Source organism: Lissotriton helveticus, chromosome 7 (assembly GCF_964261635.1).
Source record: "Lissotriton helveticus chromosome 7, aLisHel1.1, whole genome shotgun sequence".
In the NCBI taxonomy this organism is placed as follows: domain Eukaryota; kingdom Metazoa; phylum Chordata; class Amphibia; order Caudata; family Salamandridae; genus Lissotriton; species Lissotriton helveticus.
The window spans coordinates 1,190,535,078-1,190,551,971 of record NC_136068.1 but is presented as its reverse complement, the minus strand read 5'-3'; the positions used below and the strand labels follow the sequence as shown (position 1 = coordinate 1,190,551,971).

The window sequence follows — 16,894 nt, the reverse complement described above, 5'->3', positions numbered from 1 at the left end:
CTTTTTAAAAAAGACAGCACGCAATTGGCCAAAGGCGGGCGCTTTGCTCCGCCCATGGCCTATTGGTGTCTGTTACGCACAGCAGCGGCATTTGGTTTTAATTATAAACATGTATTTATAATTAGTGTGTGTTCGCTTTGCTGCCGCCCTCCCTCGCCCCCGCTCCTCTGTGGTGCGGGCGTACCACTGGTTTCGATTCCGTGCTGGTTTATCTCCCAGTCCACGTGAAACTTGCTGGCCTCGCTCTCATGAGCCTTTATCCTCTTCAAAGCTCATGACGAGCTCAGCTCCTCATGGGGCACAGTGGAGCTGTGCTCATGACGAGCTGAGCTCGTCATAACGGCCTCGGAACGCCCACGCGGGGCTAATTACCCTGCTGTGCGGGCGTTCCACGGGAGTGGCGGAGTCATGACGAGCTGAGCTTTTCATGAGCACAGCTCCGCTGTGCAGCATGAAGAGCTGAGCTCATCACGGATGCCGCGCACCCCCCCCCCGCACCGCGGGGGAATTAGCCCCGCGGCGAAGGGCATAATTACTTGTGACCGCATGGGCTGCGCGTGAACGCTGGCAAACGCACCGGCGCGAGGTATTCCAATACTTATTCAAAGAGACACTATAATGGATGCGGGGTCGGCCAAGGCAGCGATGTGTGCACACAGACAGAGATGCTGCTGCCATTCACCTTTGTGGCACGGCTGTATTTGCCTAGCACTCCGTGTATTTGTTTACATGGTGTAGTCATGAATTTCGGCTGTACTATGAGCCGGCTTGTAATTTTGAACTCCCATAGCCAGCCACAATATTCTGCTATTTGCATGAGCTACACAAATGAGTTAGTTAACCACTTGAGTTTAATATATCATATGCCCCCCACACCCAATACTTGCTTCTTTGCATCCTTCTTCACAGAATGATCCGTGCCCCCTTGATGTTTGTGTTTATTGCGTATGTCGCACCTGGCCCAGTTAGCACCTTGATACCAGAAGCCAGATTGGCTTCTTGTCTGTGCCGCTTTGCATTCTGGGACTTGAAGTATTGTCTTGAAACTCCCCGTCCGCTGTATGTTGTTGGATAATAAGGCAGGACAGCCTCATGGTGTCAGACATGACCTCGGCCCTCAGCGATGTGCTGCACTCTGTTCACATGTGTTTCTTACCTTAAAGTGCGCCCTCGGGCAGCAGTGGGAGTGGCTGACACCGGGGGTGGGGGGGCACATTAACTTGTCTAGCTCAGTGGTCGAAGGTTGCAGGATCGGAAGGACACAGCGTTCCCTAGCCCCCTACTTCTTTTACTAAACAGATTTTGTTCCGCAATTTTTCATTTCAAAACTGTGTCCCAGGACGGCAGAAATAGCAAAAGCCTTCAGATAAGGCTTGGCTTGCTTTCGTAGACGTTCGGGGACAAGCAGAGAAGGAAAAGGACTCTGTCTCTTCCTTACTGCCCAGAGAAGACACGGACTATGCCCTCTTCTTTTCTGTGCTGGCAGCTGCCCCACCCCCCTCTTCCTAATATTCCCTCTCTTTCTGTCTTGCTCCTCACTTACTGAAAATGGTGACTTGAAGAAACGGTTCACAACCTCTCTTTCCTTCTTTTATTTAGTTGCTTCCCTGTGAAATGGATCCAAAAAAGAACAAGCATTTGTAATGCAATAGGTCCCGCATTTACGCGAGTTTAAGCTATTGGCATTGTAAATGACAATGCCTTTTATTTATCTGTTTTGAAAACCAACACATAAATAAAAGGCATTGTCATTTACAAGGCCAATAGCTCAAACTCTTGCAAATGCGAGACCTATTGCATTGCAAATGCTTGTTCTTTTTCTCTTCACTTCGCCTGGAAGATTATGCTTGTGGCTCTTTATCTGCGTTTCTATTATTGGATTATGGATTGGCCTTCACATTACTCAGTACACCGAAGATAGAAGATGTCCTCTGGTTTTTCACACTGTTGCACAGGACGTTTATTCTGTTACAGCTCGAGTTTGAGGCTTCACTTTTGTTGTTGCTTATGACTTGGGGGACCTATGCCTTTCTCTCCCTTTTCGACTTTGTGTCCGCAGTCGCTTTGTGTTTCTTGTCATGCCTGTAGGTTGCTGGCCGGGTGTCTTCCATCTTCATCGTTTCTGTGTTGGGTGTTTATGTGTTCCTGTGGGCCCGGTGAGTGTCCCTTCTGGCCTCATGGGTTTGGTATTTGACCCTCACTCTGATGGTTCGAGTCCTGCTTTCTAAGTGGTTTTGGCCATGGGCGCTCACCCATGGGTTTTGGTGGCTGTAGGTTCTTGCCTACGCTGAGGGTCCTTGGGCCTCATTTTTGTCGTTCATGGGCTTCTCTTATGCCCTATGGTCTCTTGGCTACTTGTTTCCTGCGCTTTGTGGCCTTCTGTGATTTGGTTGGCCTATAAGCGCTTTCAGGTGGTGTTGGTTCGGCAGTGCATCGCCTACTCGGTGGCGCCCTTGCCTTTCTGGTTGAGGCCCGTGCTGGGGTTTTTGCCCATTGTTTTTGCCGGGGGCCTTGGTGGGGGTTACTGTGGCCTGCAGTGCTGTCCACCCTTTTGGTCTTTAGTACCTTGCTCCATGTCAGACTCCAATGTCCAACTTTACTGCCCTGTTTGCTCTGCCCGTCTCTGGGCCCTTACTCCGGATAATCCAGGGTATTGGCGTCTCGTGGCTCCTTTGGGACTGCATTGTGGTTGCAGCAGGCGCGTGCAGTTGGTGTTGCCAGGAGTCTTCCTGGCTGCTTGTGTTCTTCTGGTTCATGTTTTCTTTATGGCCCTGGTTTCGGACTTTTTGCATTTTCATACTCATGGCTGTTTCAGCTGCAACTGTGGTCTGGTGTTGGCGCCTGTTTGGGAGGTGTCTCTCGAAATGGCGGTGCCAGCGTTCTGGCTGCCACGGAGTCCTTGGTGCCCCGTGGTTTGGTGGCTCCTCACTGTCCTCTTACGGGTCTTTCTGACTCGCTGGTTTCCTTTTGCATAGGATCAGTCTTGCCTCCTGCCTAACGCATGGTGATCCAGAGGGTGCTGTGTTCTCCTCGGCTGTGGAGGCATAGCCTTCTTCTTTTGGTCTGCATACTGTCTCTGGCAGCATTCGGGGATGTCAAGACTCCTCTGTTTGCCAGTTGTGGCTTGCTGCATATGGGGTGCTGGCTAGTTTGGCTCCGTCTCTGCACTCTGATGGACGCTTGTCTACTGCTGATTTTTTTCTGTGATTCATGTCTGCCTCATGAGCTGCGATGTGGTGGGCTTCGTTGGCTGGGATGTGCACAGCATCCTCCTGGGTGCCCCCGCCCCCCCATCTTTTGTCTCTCCTTTCGGACTGTTTATGTGCTTGGAGTGTCTGATGTGTTTGGGTCACAGGTGTTGGCCACTACTTCTCCTTTTTTGAGGGTATTTGCTTTGTCTTTTGTGTCTCGTATACATGTCTGCGCAATGCCTTTTTGGATGTCCTGTTTGACTTTGTACATCTCAATGTAGTAATGAAGGAAAGCGAGGGAGACGACGATGAGGTAATGCTCCAATTACTTATTGGTAATTGCATTGCCGGTATGTAATTGGAGCATCAACACATTTTTCAAACAGTTTAATGTAGTTTAAGAGAAACTTATTTTTACCTGCAGTTTTATGTTTTTTCCTATTTATGCCAGCCTGAGCCAATAAGTTCCAACCGGAGCTATGTAAGTAGAGATGTTAAGTTCTAGCTTTGGCTGGGAGATTAATGGCTATTACAACCAGGGTGAAAGACGATCGGGTTACACCAAAGTCTCTCATATCTGTCAACTCACAGGGTACCACAGTGTGTCAGTGGGACTGGGCTGTTGGAAATTCCAAAGATAAAGAAGGCCAGAATGGGGGCCGTTCATTCAGGCTGCTCAGAACTGGAATAAGTTCCCTCTAAAACTCAGGTTGGAAGCTCTGAAGCTAAATTTAGAAAGTTGCTTAAAACATATCTGTTCTCCTGCTAGTACGAAGTGGTCCTCTGTTGGGGTTACTGTCACCTCCCTCTCACTCAGCGCGGGGCCACGCCGAGATGGCGTAACCATGCGCTTTATAAATGTCTTTATTATTATTATTTTTTTACACGTCACCAGTTTAGGAGCCGAAATCGATCTGAAAACCACTGTAACCAGTGCAGGGCTCGAGTCTGGGCCCCACGCATGTGGACGGCATCCCCCCACTTATTTTACCGTGAGCTCGATAAATGGAGCCACACATTCACTCTTTGGCCTCTCTGGAGCGAGATCGGAGCTTATTCAGAATGCTGCTCACGAGCTGGCTTCTCTGATGCAATTGCATCTAAGTGGTGAGCGAGGGGAGGCAATGAGTCTGATGGTGCAAGTCACCTTCCATGACGTCACTTCTTGTCGTGACGTCAGCGTTGCCCCACTTCTTTTTTTACGACTTGTGCCCTGAACCAGTGGATTTCCAGCTCATTTTCGGAAACTGTAAGCAGCCGATGTCCATTAAAAGGTGTGAAAACACCCCAGGACATTCACAACAGCCTCAATGAATCTTTGTTTTAGGAGTTTTTTGAGAGGGGGTGGGGAGCTTGGTGAGGGGCAGACTGCCTCTTAGGTAGTTCTCAGCACCAGGCCCCACCCCCTACTCAGCCCCACCCCCTCTTCACACAATGAAGTTATTTTGTAATTTGGCAGGGATGGACTTAAATCTTCCTGGTGATAAGTAATATTAAACAACACCCCTGTGTAAAGAAATAGTATTTACGTGAATCTAATACTAAGGAATTGTCTAATATCCCGACAAATGTTATTAAACCCATAAGATGGATCCGTTAGGGACGTCCGTTGTCACCACCGGTGTTTGCTACAACTGTCGAAATTTGAACTACCCTGACCGGCGCAGTTCCTGTAAATGTACGTGTCAAAATGTAGGTGAAATTAGCAAGATTACGCAATTATACCACATCGCGTAATTAAAGGGAGACATTTAAAATGCGAGATGTCTGATTTAGATATTATTTGAACGTGAACGGAATTGTAGGCAGAATTTTTAATCCAAGCATACTGTTCGGATCATTTTTTAGCACTAACTGCAGATTTGAGCAAGAACAGCAGTGTTTTGAAGGCGAGCAGCAGGTACATTTTTTTACCCGAGCATACAGTTTGGGTAATTTCTATGCATTTCACATAACTTTTGCAGTAATTGCGTGCAATTACACTACAGCAAATTACACGAGTTTCGCACACCTGGTTTGCATGAGTTATTGAACAACGAAATGCATATTAATGGGGTGGGACCGACACAGAAACATTAAGACTGGTACAATATTGAACATCATGTCATAATATGCAGGCATTCTTCAGCTGTATTTTAGCCCTCAATGTGATAGAGACCATTGAGAAGTCTGTGCTGCCATCAGGACTGAAGGTGAACTGTAATGGGGTTCAGTGAAACTCGTGGCTCTAAAATGTATACGTCCAGATTGTGCTAGATATGTACATTTCTTTGCAAACAATTGGGTGAAAAACCTTGGGAAGCCTTTAAGTTACTGATTGCTGGGGAAATTGTCCGATTGTTAGATCGAATTCTTTCTGATCATCTGAATAGGCACTTTGTGACTAGATGTTTTGGAAATTACTTTAAGGTTGCATACAATCCTTTGAAAGCACATGTGTAAATCCGTTAGTAGTAGATCTATTTTATCTACAAATTTAGCACACAAAAAAGCACACAGGATTTTGAGTGAGAGAAAGCTCCACCGTGCCACCAGTTGTCCTGGCTCATTTAGGTGTGAGGAAACACTAGGGGGCATATTTATGAAGACAGTGGTGCAGGGCAACACAGCAAGTCACCTTGTTGCGCTGTACTGCGCTGTACTGCATCACGGGGAAAGGGCAGGTATGTGCCGTATTTATCCAATATGATGCATTCCTGTCCTTCCACTTGCACCATTTTAGCAGCCTGGCACCAACAAGCAAGGGTGCCTCTGCTGCGTGCAGGATTGTTTTTGTGCAGGAAGAGGTACCTTCCTGCACAAAAACTATCCTGAGAGGCTATTTCCTCTTTCTATGTGTGCTGCAGAATGCAGAGCACAGGGAAAGAGGAAAAAAGAATACATAAAAAGATATTTCCCCTCGTTATGCCTCACCAGGGGCCTCATTTATGAGGCCTTGTGTCAGTTTTGCGCTTCTGATGCGTCACTTTTTGTGACGCATTGGCGGTGTAAAACATGCCTCCTGTTGCGCACTATTTACAAAGTGACGCATCTAAGCAGATGCTACAAAGTGACGCATCTAAGCAGATGCGTCACTTTGTAAACCCCTGCGCTACATTATACCTGCGTCAGGTATAATGTATGCAGGGGGGCGTTCCCCCGCAAAAAGCTTCGTAGAAGTGACGCAGTGAAATCTATGAGATTTCACTGCGTCATTTCTAGGACGCCGTTGCGTCAAAATCTTGCGCCTGCCTCACAGCAGGCGTAAGACTGACGCAGGCCCTTTCACATGGGGCTTGCCCCATGTGAAAGGACACATTTCTAGAGTTGCGTCACTTTTGTGCCACACTCCAGCAATGCGTCACTTTTGCGCTTACAGATACGTCAGAAATACTGACGTATCTGTAACTCCTTGCGACATGATGCATCATACATTAAATATGACCCATCAGGTATGTCGCAAGGAGTGCGCACTGAGAAGTGACGCATCGCTGCTTTCACGCAGCAATGCGTCATTTCTCATAAATGAGGCCCCAGGTTTACAAGTCCTTGTAAATCTTTGGAGGCATCAAAAACATGGGAGTTGCGTGGGAACACCCACCGCAATGCCCATGGAATGCCCCCCTTGCACAGAATAAGCAATGAAGAAACTTGCACTGCGTTGCCTTACTCCAGATTTACTATGCCACTCAAAGCCACATAATGTGTCTTTTCGTGGCATCATAGATTGACTTAGAGGCTTGAGTCATGTATGAACCACTTTGCATGGTGCAAACATGGCGCACTCGTCTCATAAATATGCCCCTAGGTTTCCAGTGCCAGAGCTTTCTCCATCCTGGCAGCCAAAGCCTGGAATGAACTCCCATGGGATCTGTGTCTGATTCCCCTCTGGACTGCATTCCATAGGAAACTGAAATCATGGGTTTTCCTAGTGAGACATTAAGGCCTGTTTTAGTAGGTGTGTACCTAAAGATTTGTTCAGCCCCCTCTAGCGCTGGGACACTCTCTGGAGTGGCCACACGCTGTGTAATCCCTTCATTCATTCATTTACTCCTTACTGCCCATTACACAATCACAGGAAACAGAATCGGTGCAGCTGCTGGTGAATTTTGCAGTATACTTCTTAATGGGCAACATGCTTAGGCGGAATTTTAAGTGTAAAGTGCGATGTATGTCGTGTTGATGTCATTCGAATATTGGTCCATTCCCAGAGTGTGCTTTAGGGGCCAATCATTGTGGGTTAAAATGGACGAGCCTGGTGAGCCAAAGCGAGCCTTGGGTTTAGTACTCAGAAATGCTTCTTTGACCATGGCAGCAGCAGCACTGGTATTATGAAGCGGTTCTAGCCAAAGAGGCTCAAGGCAAAGGTTCTTTAGGCAGCTTCTCACACAGTTTGCCCTGGGACTGTGATGGATTCTCCCTACGGAAGACCCTTTGAGCATTGCTCTCAGGTGTGATTCTGCACCATAGATTGCTGCCGCCACTGCGTTTTGCTTATATACTTAAGGAACAGCACTCACTGAGTAGCAGTCAGTCTTGTTCTCGAGCCTCAAAATGGCGTTGACAGACCACTGTAGGGTGCCAGCTGCATTTGGTGAGGTGGGCACGCCGGGACAACTTATTGTTAAAGGAGAGTCCCAAATAATGATAGAACTGACAATTTCAAGTACACTGCCAGCTATTCTTGGTGGTTTTACCAGCAGTCGGGATGGTCCCATTGGCGTTACTTCTGTCTTTTGCACGCTGATAAGGAGGAAGTCTTTGAGGCAGCAGTAGCTTTCAACCCTCTCCAGCCTCCTGTGCAGGACGTTTTGTGTGCAGGATAGTGTTACTGTGTCGTCTGCAGACAGGAGGATGGCTATTTATGTACTGCACAGCTTTAGTACATCTGTCTGCCTCTTGAGTAAGAATTCTTCAGAGTCGTTCAGCAAGAGAGAGAACAGTATTGGGGCACGGACGCATCCCTGAGCAGATGTCAAAATAGGGGGTGCATTCTCCTCTACCTCGGTACCGAACGCCGGCACGCATGCCTCTGTGGAATATTTAGCTTGGAAGAGATATTGCTCAACTCCTTGTTCTTTAAGCGTTTCTCATAATTTTGATCTATTTACCAAGTTGAAGTCTGATTTAAGGTCTCTGAAGGACAGATAGAATGGGCACTTGAGCGTTTTTGTGTATTTAACATGTACCATAAAAAAGTATGGCTTGGTCGATGGTACTAATGTTCTTGCGAAACCCCACTTTTTGTCTGGTACACAGCCTGGGACGCCAGTGCTTGGTTGACCTTCTGGTCCAGGATTGCTCTTTCTGCTTCTTGGCGCAAAAAAGTAAACTGCCTCGTTGGCGGGGGGACGTTACATTCTCCCAGGGCTGATGTACGTTCACCACTGGAATATTTGGTCATATAATGATCTACCCAAATCTGTACTGAAATATGGTGCTCCTGGTCCTTCTCAGAATTTTTCCAGCAGGTAATTGGGAACCTTATAACTAGCAAACATTTTGAATTACTTTGTTCAATACTTTAGAAGTTAGAAAGTGGCACCAATGAGAAACTTGAATTCTTCTCTCAGTGTGACACCTCTGCTCCACCATGTTTGAATCCTCCTGGAGTCCCACATACACCCACTGCACCAAGAGTTATACTCCTTTCAAAGATTTAGAGAGATTAGCTGCCCCTCTCAAGCTCTACACAAAATAAAAAAAGAATCTGGTTGATTGTCGTGCAATATATATTTTTTTGCTTGTAGCGTTGACATGTTTCAGTAACTTACTCTCCCCTTATTTTAGCCGCAGTTTCCAGACCGGTGCTCACACTTGACAGCCCAGGATCAGACGTGGTGGTCGGACAGACTTTTAGATTGGCATGCAAGTCGAAGAGAGGAACTCCACCCATCCAATACGCTCTTTTCCGCGGAAATGACAACCTGGGAAGGATTAATGTGACGGACAATGCTACTGCAGTGTTTCAAGTTCATGCAACAACCTCACACCACACTACAGAATACAGGTGTGAGGCTAAAAACAAGAACAAGGCACCATGGATAAAGAGCCTTGCACTAAACATCTCTGCAATAGGTAAGATCTTACTGATGACAACCAAAATATGGCTCTTTTTTCAAACAAAAATCTTTTTACTGGGCATCTTTTGTTAATGACTGTAACCACTAATATTATGAACAGAACATAGCACATTTTGCAACATTATGTTGATACAATTCTATTTAATATAGATCCTCAGTATGATCGTTATTATCAATGTTTTGACAATATCTTTACGTTAGCAACATTGAGATGAGGGCAAGTGCGTTTAGGTTTAACTTTGTTTTTGACATTAGTAGCATGTATACAATTATCGTAGCCGCCTCGCAATGCACATTGTGTACCATATATCAGAGCTTGTATTACATCCTTTGCTATTATCTGTGAAGGTGCCATTTAACCAGCTCCCCACTAAAATTGTGAGGCGTTCAAAATGCCAAGATAGTTACGACATAGTAGCAAGAAATAACAGTACTCAACATAGTCAAAAAGTATTCAAACAAGCCCCCCACCCACCCCCGAACTGGTATGCGCGATGACTATTCCGGGTTGTATAATTGGTGTGTAGAGAGAGCTCCCTGGTTCAAGGTCGATTGGGCGGCTCCCCCCCCCTGTCGTGAGCCGGAGGAGGCGGAGATATTTTGGGCATGTGATCTCATTAAATTCTGTGGACAGAAGAGAAATGAGTGGCTGCCAAACCTCTTGGAATCGGATGCTGTGTTTGTGAGGGAAGCATGGATCTGTTCCATCCCCAAGATATGCCACAATCTGTGAAGCCATCTCGTGTGTGACGGGATCGCTTGTGTCCCCCAGTGTGATAAAATGTTCTTAAGTGCTGCCCCCAGAGCTAGACCCATCTGTTTTCCTTTGCGAAACTTCAGAGGGAACGTTAAGGGGCTGGGCAGTCCTAGCACCACGTAGGCTGGGAACCGTGGGATCTGGGTCTCAAATTGCTGATCTATTTCATCCAATATCTTTGGCCAGTATGTGTCAGATACCAATATGTGGCAATTTTAAAAGCTGTTTCTTTGCTGGCCGTGTTTCATGCTGTATGTTTGGCCCTGTAATAGATTTCCCCCCACTCCTTTGTTGCAAACTCCCTTCCTATTTCCATCGCCCAGCATTTCTGGCTAGCAGTAGAATGCGTGGGACATGTTGTACGTATCATGACACATAGTTCGGAGATCAGTTTCCTATCGGTCAACTTCGTTACTAACCATTTTCCATACTTTGTCAGTTTTCTACTGACTTTCGGGTGGACGTCTGGGTGGAGAAGCCAATGCCTTATTTGTAAATAGTGGAACCTTTCTGTCTCTGGGAGTGTATAATCCTGTTTTAATTGTGAAAATTGTATGATCCCCTCAATATCAAATAGATGACCAGCTGCCTCGCAAGTCGAAGCTTGCCAAGTTAAAAATAACTTTCCTTCGAGCCCCGGAGTAAACTCCTTGTTTTCAAATAGGGGGGGTCATCACGGAGGGGAAAGTCGTTAGGTCTCTGCTAGTAGCCATTACGTCCCAAACCTGCAGCACCGTGTTCGTATAGGTAAGCCCTGAAAATTCTGCCGTCGGTCCGTCCTTTTCAGAAAAAGAACCTTCCACAGGGAGAGTTTCGCTAGTGCCCTATCTTGAAATAGCCATCTCTTCTCCGATTCCGTTCTACTGAATTCCACCAAGTATCTGAATTGGGCAACATGAAAATAATCCAGTAGATTCGGTATCCCTAAACCTCCCTCCTTTGGTCTCAGATACCCTAACTCCCTTCGCATGCGTGGCCGCACCCCCGCCCAGACAAAATGGAGTATCCCCTTCTGCAGCGTATTAAGTGTCCCTTTTGGGGGCCAGACCGGCAACATCTGGAACAAGTATAGTGCTTTGGGAAGAATCAACATTTTGACCACAGCAACACGACCTAGAAGGGACAGCTGATGCTGCTTCCAACTCTGCACTACTCTCGTGATCTGTCGGACAAGTTTAGTGTAATTTAGTGTAATCGTCTGTTGGATAGACAGGGCCAATTCAATCCCCAAGTATGGGATGGACTCCCTTATCTTAATTTCCGAGAAGCTAGTGTCCCCGTTCCTCGATTCTGTCCTCTTCCCATCCAGGCGGAGGATCGTTGACTTCCCAATGTTTACGTGGAAGCCGGAGACCTGGCCAAAGGCCTCCATTTCCCTAAAAAATCCTGGGAACGAGCGGTCCGGGACCTCCAGGGAAGGATGAATATCGTCTGCATAGAGGCTAATTGCGTGTCTGTCCCCCCCAAAAGGGACGCCCACTATGTCCGGGTTGTCCCTTATCTTCAGTGCCAGCGGCTCAATGTATAAGGAAAACAAGAAGGGCGACAGCGGGCAGCCCTGCCTTGTCCCTCATTGGATGGCGAAATGCCGAGATGATGATCCATTGACCCTTATAGAAGCGGTGGGTGAGCTATAATAACTCGCCACCTATGCTCTGAATCAGTCACCCAACCCGAAGTGAATCAAAGTATGGTCCAAGAAATCCCAGTCTACATGATCAAACGCCTTTTTGACATTGACTGTTAAAAGTAAGGCGTCCATGTGAGTGCGGTGAGCCTTATCAACCAAATGGGGGTTCCTTTTGGTGTTGTCACTGCTCTGTCTATTTTGAATGAAGCCTGCTTGATCTGGCTCTATTATGCCAGTTATCAAGGGTCCTAGTCTTGCCACTAAAAATGCTGGTGAACAGCTTGAGGTCCACATTGAGAAAGGACACCGGGCGATAGGAACCGCACACAGTTTTATCTTTCCCTGGTTTGGGCAGAACTACTATTGATGCAACCAGCATCTCTGGAGGAATCGACCCCAGTCCCGCAAGGGAGTTAAAAAGTCACGATTGGGGCTAAAATCCATCCGGCCCCGGTGATTTCATACGCTTGAGGTGCTATATCGCCCCAATAACTTTTTCTATCCGGATCGGGCATCCAGCATGTCAGCTCCAATCTCAAACTATTGCATATGTGTTTGCCCCCTGCAGGTATGCCTTCACTTGCGGCCCTGGAGTAGCCTTTATTCGATATAGATATGCATAAAAATCCCTAAACGTTTTCTCGATTTCTTAGTACTCAGTGACAACCTACCCCTTGTCGTTCGCAATTGCTTGGTCTCTCATCTGTTGGGTGGGGGCTCTGAGTTTGCTCGCCACCATGTGCCCTGTCTTATTCCCGCCAACATGATAGGAGTATCGGAGACGTACCGCTGCGTATTCAGCTCTGTCAAGATCTAGCCCTACCAACTGTGCTCGTGCCGCTTTCAACTGCCTGCCAAACTCTTCCGACTGTGAACCCGCTCCAGTTCCAACACTTGCGCTGTGAGATGCTCCCTCTTTTCCCTAAGGTCTTTATTTTCTGCAGCGGGGACTATTAGTTCCCCCCGGACTACCACTATCAGGGCTCCCCATAGAGTGGGCAAGTAGATGGCAGGGGAATCATTCACCTCTAGGTAGTCCTTAATGCATTTATGTATCTGTCGTGTCACTGCCTCCTTGTGAAGCATGTTTTACTAAAGCGGCCAACATCCCGGTTGTCTCCGTGTTGGGGGTAACCAAAGGGAAACAGTCACAGCGTCGTGGTCAGAGAGTGCTGCCGGTATAATGTGTACGTCCCCTACCATTGCATTAATTTCTGTTGTGCCAATCAGGTGATCCAGTCATGCATGGGAGTAAAAGGAGAACTGTGAGGCCTGCCACTCACCAGAAATCTACCAGTCCCCTGGATTGAACCCATTCCCTCCCCTCTCCAGACAACTCCCCCGACTTAGTGAATCTATTACGTGACCGGTCCTTGGTCACATCCATAACAATATAAAAGCCCCCTCCCTCGAGGGTCCTCTGCTCTTGCTTGCTCAAGACCTCAGAGAGAGCCGCTGTCAGGATTTTCTCCTACCCCGAGTTGGGAGCATATATCGACCCCACTGCTAGTGTGTGCCATCTACCCTAAATTTATAAGCCAAGAGACGTCCTTTGTTTTCAGCTATCTTCTCACCCACTGTCCCCAAAAAATGCTTAGCGACCAATATGGGCACCCCTGCTTTTTTATCTGAAGTGGAAGAGAAAAACTGATGTGGGAAGGCTCGTGACCTCAACTGATGCCAGTCTTTAGATAGAAGGTGGGTCTCATGTAGGAGACTCACATCGGCACCCATGTTCTCCAAATAGGAAAGAATGGATCTCCGCTTAATGGGATTGTTAAGGCCCTTCAGGTTTAAGGTAACCACTTTCACTGTGGAATACGACATAGTGTGAGGTTATGGTGAACTCTGCTTTCCCTCAGACTTGTGAGCCAACTTTTCTACTGTGTGCCCCCTCTGCCCCAATGCCTGCCCCATCTGGAGCAGCATCCGCCTCTGTGACACCGACATACCAGTTTCTTCCCTCCCCGCCCTAACCCCAACTGAAAATCCCCCAAAAAACCTTAATTTCCAGAGCCCACCGTTCGTGCTCGCGTGCCCTTGGGAAAAATAAGTTAGAGGTGCATACTGTGGTCCAAGTCCCTCAGTCTCCCCGCTCCCACCTGCCGCCCCCCCAGCTCCCCTCATATCTTTCTTCTTTAGTTTGTAGTGTAGTTCCTTTATTCCCAATAGCTCTGCACATTGGAATAGTGTATACTGTAGTTTAGATGCAGGACTGAAGTCGACTAGGTCTCTACCGAATATACTAGACTTAATTGTGTGTGTGCCAGCTAGCTCAGAGGTCACGAGAAACTTTCTCGAATGAACAAGAAGGGATTAGTTTCTGACAACCACATAAAACATGACAACTTTAGTTTTTATACAATCTGTGAACAGGTTTTTAAGTGTTCAGAACTGTGGCGCTCAACTTATCACGGTAAGTATTAAGGTGTCATGGTATAGAATTAGGTGCTTCTTGGCAGAGGAAAACCTTAACCTCTGTAAGAGAAGAGGATCAGGGGCCTCTCTCTAATGTAATTGGACAAAAATCCAGAGCACACTTAGTGTATCAAATCAAATTTCAAGCTTCAAATGGTCAAATGGCCAAACCAATGGGATAGATCAAACCAGTCATAAGTTTTCAAAAGTTTTATTGTTCAACAGTGTTCTTTTCTCAGAATCACTGTGCCATATCACTCTAGCCTACACGTGTTTCATCACAGCATGTGGCTGTGAATCTTCAGGGCTGATCTAAAAGATCGAGGCGCGTTATCGGGAGACCGGTGATAATTCCGTCCCGGTCCTAATCGGGATGTTTCTGTGCACAAGAGAGCGGTACCGAAGATAATCGGTTTCCGTCAGAATGGGGGTAGTGTGTGCGGTTACACAGCGTCGGTATTTCAGGCCGTTTGTTGCCCGTGGGTTGAGCTCGGTGCAGCTCCAGTTTCCAAGTTCCCACACTACCCCCATTCTGACGGAAACCGATTATCTTCGGTACCGCTCTCTTGTGCACAGAAACATCCCGATTAGGACCGGGACGGAATTATCACCGGTCTCCCGATAACGCGCCTCGATCTTTTAGATCAGCCCTGAAGATTCACAGCCACATGCCGTGATGAAACACGTGTAGGCTAGAGTGATATGGCACAGTGATTCTGAGAAAAGAACACTGTTGAACAATAAAACTTTTGAAAACTTATGACTGGTTTGATCTATCCCATTGGTTTGGCCATTTGACCATTTGAAGCTTGAAATTTGATTTGATACACTAAGTGTGCTCTGGATTTTTGTCCAATGACAACTTTAGTTCCCAAGAGTAACAAATGTATCTCTAGAGTCGCGGAAACAATAGATAGTTATTTCACTCAGTCAATCGTGCATGCTTCGTTTCACCAGAGGTGCAGAGAAATAGAGAGACAGGCGTTTTCAATAAAACGTTTTTATTGAACAGTCTTCTTTCTCAAGCATAAGAAATGAACTGCTACAATCGTAATACTTGTTGTAAAGTACAATGCGTACAGTACGAAGAGTATTATAAAATAATACTGTAAAAGCATGATATGGTTTCTAAGCCATAAAATATATAAAATACATACATTGATAAATAATGACTAAAAGTACTCAACTGGTGCTTTCTAAAATACGCCTACCCCGGTGTACCTAACCTAGGTCTAGTACAAGGGAAGAAGTAAATGAGGTGTAGCTTAGTTTCAGTATTCTTTGCCAAGAATCTAATCCAAGAATTCTCTAAGAGTCTAATCAGCTCCATACCTTAGTTTAAGAATGAAGGAGGTCTGGTATCTCTCTCTCAGGACTCGATTTCCCAGCAACCCGCAAGGCTAGCCTGGAAACACTGGAGCTAGGTTTCTCAGCTGGAGAAAGGACAGCATCTCTCAGTGCGTCAGCTGGAGGGTCAGCTTCCTTCGGCACTTGCTGCAGCAGGGTGCGTCGAGCAAGTAGATAGTCGAACTGCTCCAAACTACCGTGTGTTTGTTTGGACAAGTGTGGGCATATTTATACCTTGAAGGTGCCGAGTTTGACGTAAGATTGGACATAATAATGTCATTAAAAAACTTAGGGCCAGATGTAGGAGCCAAAATACCGGTCGGTAACGGCCGATTTCGGCCGTTACCGACCGGTATTTAAGAATTGGCATGTAGGGGGCATATTTTACCAATTCAGTAAATTTACCGAATCGGTAAATTTACCGAATCGGCAAAATACCGAATCGGTAATTTTACCAATTCGGTAACTTCGGGATGTAGGTGGGACTCTTCAGAGTCCCTAAGGCCTTACAGATTCGGTATTTTACCACCCAATCCAATTGGGTGGTAAAATACCGAATCCAGGTGTGCATGCACATGTGTGCATGCACACCTATGCCCTAAGGGCATGTCTGTCTGCCACATGGCACACATGCCAGTATTTGGGGTGCTAGAGGGTGTCAAAGTGACACCCCCTGCACCCTTGCAGGAATCGGTATTTACCGATTCGGTGATTACCGAATCGATATTTCCCATTGATTCCTATGGGCTTCACAGCCCATAGGAATCAATAGGAAATATCGATTCGGTATTTACCGAATCGGTAAATACCGAATTTTAAAGAATCGGTAATTAAATTACTGATTCTTCCTAAATCTCACTCCTTCATAAATACCGAATCGGTAAAATTCGGTATTTATGAATCGGTAAATAAGATTCTCCTACATCTGGCCCTTAATTCTCTGAAAACTCCATGAGTTCTTGGATAAATCAATATTCAATATTCATGCAGGGGGAGGTCCCTGACTGCTGAAGGCGGGTTTTTCCAAGAATCGTTGTAGATTTTCGGAACTAATGGAAGTAGCCAAGCCGTATTAGGACTACTTGAGCTATGTCTTAATATGGTTATGATTTCTATGCCTTTATAAGGATACAGTACTTTATACCTATAAAAGGGCATGAATCGGCAAAATTGCACTAGGGTCCTAAAACCCTATACAACACCCACTCCACGTATTATGTCTAATATTACTAATCTATAAGCATATAAAACATAATTCAAGCGTGTGTTCACAATCCCACCCAAAATACTTGAAATGCATTAAAACATGGTTATACACATACATGAATATTTATCTTGCACGTATTTTACTAGCAATATCTATCTTTCAAAAATGCTATCTAAATGAATTATGAAATGACATTTATGAAATTGCTCTAAGTTTACAGAAAAAAAATTCGAGACCATTCCATAGCATAATATATAAACTGTTATCTTTTGCGTAGGATAA

The 16,894-nt window shown here is 46.2% G+C and overlaps 1 protein-coding gene across 1 annotated transcript in view; it reads left to right on the top strand.

Annotated features, from left to right (window-relative positions):
• Positions 1-16,894, top strand: part of PECAM1 (platelet and endothelial cell adhesion molecule 1) — a 588,149-nt gene that overhangs the window by 255,316 nt on the left and 315,939 nt on the right. Inside the window, exon 7 of the mRNA XM_078654345.1 lies at positions 8,961-9,248. Coding sequence (XP_078510471.1) covers positions 8,961-9,248 — 288 coding nt within the window. The remainder of the gene's footprint in view (positions 1-8,960; positions 9,249-16,894) is intronic.